The sequence below is a fragment of the Musca domestica genome, unplaced genomic scaffold (genome assembly GCF_030504385.1).
Source record: "Musca domestica strain aabys unplaced genomic scaffold, Musca_domestica.polishedcontigs.V.1.1 117, whole genome shotgun sequence".
Classification (NCBI taxonomy): Eukaryota; Metazoa; Arthropoda; class Insecta; order Diptera; family Muscidae; genus Musca; species Musca domestica.
Window position 1 is genome coordinate 1,370,592 of NW_026712147.1, and position 8,017 is coordinate 1,378,608.

The 8,017-nt window shown below is 36.9% G+C and overlaps 1 protein-coding gene across 1 annotated transcript; it reads right to left on the reverse strand.

Moving 5' to 3' along the window:
* Window positions 1–1,438: 1,438 nt before the first annotated feature.
* Window positions 1,439–3,673, reverse strand: LOC101896695 (protein tailless). The gene is made up of 2 exons (XM_005180928.4): window positions 3,455–3,673; window positions 1,439–3,242 (listed from the first exon to the last, which is right to left on the reverse strand). The coding sequence occupies exons 1-2, from the start codon at window positions 3,528–3,530 to the stop codon at window positions 1,990–1,992; spliced, it is 1,329 nt and encodes a 442-aa protein (XP_005180985.1). The 5' UTR covers window positions 3,531–3,673; the 3' UTR covers window positions 1,439–1,989.
* Between the last annotated feature and the right edge of the window lie 4,344 nt (window positions 3,674–8,017).

The following is an 8,017-nucleotide window of genomic DNA, read 5'->3' on the forward strand; positions in this document are numbered from 1 at the left end:
ACGATTATGAGCGAGTCCTCACGAAATTTTGCATGGAGGTGGGGTTAAGATCAAACGAGGGGAGGGAGAGGATCGCAAAATATTTAGGTGTTGAAATGGACCAAAAACAGAAACATTTTCTAGATTTTTCATTGGACTAGAGATCACATTCACAGACCAATCTACTCGAAATTTATCATGGGTCTAGAGGTTGGAGCTAGGCAGAGCTAACCATTTTGGACTGCCATCTTTTTGTAAAACAATATGCCATAACTTTTGTGTAAAACAATATGAAAAATCGTATAATAAGATGCTAATAAAAATGTGGAAATGGGAAAAAATAGCAAAATGAACGAAATTACAATAACATAAATGTGAAATTCTTGTTCTTTCCGGAAGAGCGAAAATGATATTTGACATAGTAGGAGCATCTGCTTCGGAAAATACCGATGCTTTTAAGAGATCTTATGATTTTGGAAAATATTGGTTTCAAATCTATTATGATTCATTTTAGTCAAAGAGGTTTTAGACCTGCAGAAACTTTAACGCAAATTGGGGTGTTGTAGGGTATCAAATGGTGGGTTCCGCCCGACCATTGCCTTTGCTTACTTGTTTATATACAGAAGATATCTTATTTATTGGTTTAATTTCCGCGATTTTCCTAGATTTTATCCTTGTCTGTCAAAAGACCTTTCCGTATTGGTGGGAATTGTGAAAATCGGCCCAGCGGCCGCTAAATTCCGCGTCGATCGGTAAATAATTGTGGCCTGTAGAGCAACAGAAAAATCAAGATTTTTTTCTGTTTTTGGTCCATTTCAACCCCTGAATATTTTGCGATTTCAAATTCGTGAGTATCGGGCCATAATTGCGATCTGTAGCTTGGACAGACGGGCGGACATACATAGCTAGATCGACTCAGCTCGGCGAGATAGGATGATCCATATATACTTTCCTTTGTGGGAAACCAATATTTCGAGGTGTTGCATAATTTTTGGCCAAATCAAACATATAATACCCCAACACATAGTGTTGTGGCGTATAAAAATATATAAAAAGCTGATCTTTTTCATTCGCTTCCCATTTCAGTATCTAATATCAAAAAACCTTATGTCAAAAAATGGTCCAATCCCGAAATATATTTTAAATATATTGTTTTTTATCTACTACAAAACACTGTTCCAAAATATAAATATTATTATCGCACTTTCCATACAAGCTAAACCAAAGTGCACCGACATGTTAATTTCCACCAACTAATTTTAAGAGTTCAGAATTGTTATAATTTCATAAAATGAGCTCGTATATAAGGCCATAAAAGATAGTTAAAATCACTATGGCTGGTAATGCATGACAAAATTCATTAATATTTTTCCGACGGCTTTGTCATAACTTCTCCCAAACACTTCAATGGAGATTGAAATTAAAAGAAAATAAATTTATGTTTTAAAAACTCGTTCTTGTATTTTTTTAATATAAAATATTATTTTAAGTTATTTTATAAAATATTTACATAAATGTGTATAAAAATTTATAACTGATTTCAACATTTTTGTTAGTTTGTTCTTTTCTCTCTCTTTTTAAACATATAACAAAAATTTGCAACTTTTGCTAAACTTAAGCTACGATTAAGATCACTTGGATGATATTTTTGTTCACACTTTTCTTTGAAGGCTTATTTCATTCATTAAGGCTTTTTATTTTAAATTGGAAGCCTTTTTGTTTTAAGTGCTTACAGCTGTTGGCCACATCAAAACTTTGAGTATTGTCCATTTTGGTCTACAAATATCCGATGATAAATCAGGCTGAGGCATTATTATCACAGTTTCCAGAACTGGAGCACTCCGCTGACCTGAGGCAATCGAGTGCATCAGGGCCCCACTGGGCTTAGCAGCGGTTGTGGACACTTCAAGTGTCCTGTGCCCCAATGTGTGCATGTTTCACTGGTGTATCGACCCAAACTTTCTTTGGGCCCACAAGTCATTTGTCCGACGGCAAACTGTTCGTTGCATTTTAAATTTTTCGCTGGCTGTACATGTCACCAATCAAACGAACAATGGTAATGTCACCAATAGTTTTGCGGAAGAACAATTCCTCAATGGCAAACGAGGAGACTTTGTGCATCTGGGTCAATACACTCATAATGCTTTGGAAACGCATGGGTTGGCCGGGATGTAGACGGGCAATGTAGCCAATGAGGGCATTACGGCTCTCATCATGTAAGGCGGCAATTTTGGTGCTTTCGATGAGGCCACGAGATTCGGCAGAGATGCTGGAGTTGGGACTGCCGTTGCTGGTGGACAGTGAAGAATTGGCCAAATCATCGGAGCCAGGGCGGCGGAATAGGGTCAAGGCACGAATGAGTTCATATTCATGGCTATCAATGTTGAGATGACACAATTGATTTAGGACATCTTGGAAGGCATGCACTTCACGGGTTACCAAACCGGTAACATCGCGGTTGGGATTTTCCGATTCGTAAACGAACAATAGCTGAGTGAAGTTCATGGGCATGAGATATTGCGCCATGGCCAAGATGAAGAATTCCTTCCAGGAGTCTTCCAACAACTGCAATTGATCGGGCAGAGGCAATTCACCGAATGAGGGCACGTTCTTAATCCAGTTGATGTTCTTGAAGAGATGTTCGGCGGCAGTTTCTTTAATGTGTTCGGCAGCCATTAGTGGAGGTGTGGGTGGCAAGACACGGGTGGCAGCCAAGGCATTCATGTAGGCGGCAGTGGGTGCAAAGAAACCGGGATGAGCTTGATGCATGGGATGTTGGGGTACACGAGGTACAGATAAATCCAAAACTGATGGTGGTGCAGGGAAGGCTCCAGCCAAACTGGGATGCATATGATGGGATCCTGGAATTGGCATTGGCAAGCCGGGGAAACCAGTTAAAGCTGCGGTGTTCATAAGAATTTCAGCTGGGATCTGGGGCATTTCAGAGCCACCCATCATGGCATCTTTGTACATGGCCATGTGGCGGCGCAATGTGGAGTTGCGGGGTCCACGTTCGTGTTGGACAGCATCTTTGTTCATGCCAACTTCGAAACATTTGCGCAAGCGGCAGGCACGGCACTGATTGCGATGGGTTTTGTCCACCACACAGAGTCCTTGTTTCTGGGATTTGCACACATATTGGCGGGAACGCCGAATGGAACGCTTGAAGAAACCAGCACAGCCATCACATGCATAGATACCGTAATGTTTGCCAGAACTGTGGTCACGGCAAACTTTGCAAGGCACATGATATAGGATGCGACCTAAAATTAGAGCAAGAGAGAAAAAATCAATTAGTAAATTGTGAAATGAGACTCGAGAAATATTTTGTGAATTCCTAGCTGGAGAGGAAGCAAAACTTCTTTGGCTTTTTCAAAATTTGGGTAATCCTTTGAAATGGCAAAGTAACTTTTGGTTCATCCTTGCTGTTAATTCGCCTGCTTCGTTGAGAATATTGCTTGGTTGAAATACTTACTTGACGCAGCTGGAGATAATCTGACGGAGTTGTATTTTTGATCCATAATATCGGGAGATCCTTCGGTGGTTTGCATTTTGTTGTTTGTTATTGTAAAGTAATCCTTGATCGTGGTTAAATGTATGTTTTTTGTTCTATCAAATATTTTTAATTCGTAATTGTTGTAAATATATTTTGTTTTATTTTAGTGTTCTCAGCTCTGTTTGAGTTGTGTTCACTGTTTGAGATCCAAATAGTTTGTGTTGCTAATTCACCACCGTCCTCGTCCTTTAATAGTCCTGGCGCAAATTTTGCACTCTACCATTCATACGGCCAACCAATGTTACGATCATCCCCTTTTACCTAGTAAGCGTTCGTTCATTGGTTACACACACAGCCAAGAGGGTGCATTTTTGTTCTCTTTCTCTCACATTATCCTTTAATGAAGAGCATTCGTGTGCGTGTGTGGAACAACCCCTCATGCAGATCTTTTGGCCTGTGCATGTGTATATTCGCATACATTGGCAGAGGTTTTCATTCAGTGCCGGAGATGATTTTATGACATCTCTTTTATGGTGGTTTACCTGTGTTCTGCTCTCATTTCGAAAATTTTATGAAAGAATTATTGTGCCTGTGAGAAAAGGGTGGCACGTTTATTGCCACTGGGCTGTGTGCGCTGCTCTTCCATCAACTGAACTGAAGGACCATTGTTAATGTACATCGTTGTTGTTACCTGTTCTCCGGTGCTCTAGATGTTCTACTAACGTTTTAATTTTCTCTAATGATGTTTTCTTTCTTTGCTTCACTTAATTGCTCTCTTTTTGCATTCATTGTCAAGAGGAATATAGTTTTTTCGTTTACTTGGAATTAATTGTCGATGGCTGTTTGATATGCTGTTGGGAAATTCTAAATTTTATTCTTTATTTTGGATAATCCCTGAACTATTGAAAAAATCAAACATTGGAATTCTTAATGTTTCTCATTTTGTATTGGGGGCAAAGTGTGTTGATGTAATTATTGGGATTAAAGGGAAAGCAATTGAACTTTGCAAAGATTTTGGTTTTTTTATGAAAAACCTCGTTTCAGTTGAGTAAAAAAAATCATATATGATTGGTAAATAGGTTTTGCAACGAGAAGCAATATATGGCAACAAATTATATTTCAGAAAAAAAAAATGATAATAATAGTGAATTTTGATGAGAAATATTTCAACATTAAGAACTCAGTTTCTAAATTCACTATCATCTGCAAATATCATAAGATTGTATTCTGCGACCTGTGAAGTATTTACAATTTAAAATGGACGTCGATATATATTAATCGGTACACAATATGGTGGATCTAGGACCATCATTTCGAGTTTTTACAAACTTTTTGACCAAAACACGGCAGAGTGGCATAAAATAAATTAAACAAAATTTATATGAGTCTGCATATAAAATAACAAAATCTTTGTGAGTGTTATCGTAAATTTGATTTTGAAAGTGAAAATTAGCCGAATAGAAGATCCTTGGAGTCTTAAAAGTCAATGATAAGCACTGTAAGGAACAAGTGTGCAACAATTCTACCACAGATATAACAAATGAAAAAAAAAACAAAATATCAATATTTTGACAAATTTGTTTAGTTCTATTTTAGAAACAAAAGTAAGCATAGATTGATTATTTCGAAAAAAAAATCTTAGGGAGACCGAAGTTATAACAAGAAAAAAGCTGTAAGTTCGACCGGGCCGAACTTTGAATACCCTCCACCATTGGGAACGCATTTGACAATTCTAGAAAACAAAAAAATTCCGTTAAAAATTCTGTTAAAATCTTAAAAATACGGAATGAAGCTGTTATATTAGGGTCTATACGACGACATGGACCTGCATAGGTAGCCAAATATTCAAATACGAAACTTAAAAAAAATCGATGAATAATATAGCTAAAATCATCAAAATACCGAATACGGGGAGGTGCTGTTATATCGGAGCTATACGAAGACGTGGACCTGCACAGACAATGTTCTGTCTTATCTGTCTTAGGATGTAGTATCCATTACAAACCTCCAATACCAAATTTGAAACAATTCCGGTGAACAATGTCGCTAAAATCATCAAAATACTGAATATCGGGAGGTACCGTTATATAGGGGCTATATCAAAACTTGTACCTACATGTCCCATTTTCAATACCAAAAGTCCTGCAGACATAATATACATTTGAGAAAAATTGTATCAATCTACTTCAATTCGTTTGGAAGCTAGAGTGATTTCCACAGACGACATTGAATTTTATACTAATCAAGAATATATATAATTTGTGGGGTCTAAAATATATATTTCGAGGCGTTACAAACGGAATGGCAAACTTAATATACCCTCCATACTATGGTGAAGGGTATAAAAATCAAATTTCGACTGTTATTCATGTATCCATGGAGATTTTTAACAGTATTTTTACTACTCATGTAGGACTACTTTAACTACTAAAGAAGATCTACTAGTCCATCTTATTATAAATGACCAAAAGGTATTTTTAGAGAAGACCAAAAGTTCTTTACATAGAAAATCAGAAGGTATTCTCATAGTAGACAAGAAAGTCATTTTATGGGCGGCAGGAAAGCATTCTTCTTTCAGAAGATGAAAATATTTGTTAAATGACACGAAGGCCTTCTTATAGAAGGTCTTCCTATAGAAGAAGACATTCTAAAAGAAGGCCTTCGTGACATCTCATAGAAGACTCGAAGCTCTCCTCATAGAAGGCCCGAATGTCTTCTCGTAGAAGACCAAAAAGGTTTTCTCATAGAAGCCCAAAAAGCTTTCTCATAAAAGTCTTCCATAGACGATCAGAAGGTCTTCCATTGAAGATTAGAAGGTCTTCCATAGAAGATCAGAAGTTCTTCCATACAAGGTCAGAAGTTTTTCAATAGAAGGCCCGAAGGTGTTCTCATAGAAGGCCATAATGGAACAAAAAGGTTTTTTCATAGAAGGTCAAAAAGGTCCTCCCATAGAAAACCAAAAGGCGTTCTCATAGAAGACCAAAAAGGCCTTCTCATAGAAGACCAAAATGGTCTTCTGATAGAAGACCAAAAATAATTTTCATGGAAGACCAAAAAGTTCTTCTCATGTAAGATCAGAATATATATATTATTATATAAGATCAAAACATCTTCGCACAGAAGTCCAGAGGGAAATCTTATATATCGAAGGTCTCCTAATATACTAACAGAAACATTCTTTAGGTTTCAAAATGTTTTTACTTCAAAATTCAACATAAAGCGCTATTGTGATTATTATTTCCTGTTTTTTAGTAAACAAGTAAAAACAAAAAATTGCCTAAATATTATCTTTATATACATTCTTTAATTGAGCCAAAGATCTGTATCATATGTAATCTCCTATAGTCTATAATCATAAGACCTTATTATAAGCAATAGGTGTGATGATATTTCATCCGTCAAAAGTAATAGCTTGGATATAAAAATCTATAGAATCTTAGTTACATGCTCAAACCAGTGCATGCCAACCTTAAGTCTCTGATCTACACTTAACCCAAAAAGATGGACCTCCAATGAATCCTGCCCTGATCCAAAGGAATTGTGCATGATATACGCCAGGCCTTGCTATAATTGATCCTTACCAGAATCTGGGAGGATTCTGCTAACCAGCAAAGAGAGAGATTCTGTTGGCACAAAACTCAAGAATATACTTAGTCGTGACGAGGTAGCTTAACATGGCAGACTGGATGCCTAAGCGCAGGCTTGTCTTAGCTGAGTGGCTTGCTTGTGCCGACTTGGTAAATAGCTTAACATTAACGAATGTTTAATCGCTGCCAACTTAATCCGCCGATTAAGTACTACAATTTAAATCATACCCTGGTTACAGTGAATTCTCTTTAAATTCATAGTTAAGCATAATAATGCGAGAGAATAAACCTTTAGATTCGCCAGCCTATGACAAAAGGCATGCTAATGCAAGTTAAACTGAACATGGAAGATAAAGACAGGATGGCTGGGAATTTAGTAAATCTTAAAATCGTAGAATTTGCGAAAAGAAATTTGATGTCGTAGTTACTTTAAATTAAGAAATTGTATTTTATATTTGCATTAAGCTATGGAAAATAGCTGACGTGCAACGGCAAAATTTTTTAAACGTTATATTTGGGTACCAAATGTACTCAAGAATTATTAAACAGATATTCATGGAATTCTGTACAAGAATTGCAAGTAATTTAGAGGGATAAAGAGCCGCGATAAAATTTGTGATAGAGACAAAATTTTTAAAGCCTTTGATTTTGACACAATAGTTATATATAGGGGGTAAAATGAACCACAACTTTCGTGTGAAATTGTTCTGAATACCTATCAGCACGACAGGGAGCGTAAACACATGGCAAGTGCCCCCGGTCAAAAAAGCCAAAACTTAACATTTGTGCAGGGCTATATGGCATTATTTCTAAAAGAAGTCTGCCAAAATGGATTTGGACCTAAGGGGCTATAACATGGTTGGCCTGCACGACTATAGCCTTTGCTCACTTGTTTTTCATGTAAATAATCATGTTTTTTTATTTGGAAGTAATATCTCTCCCCACAACTGCATAC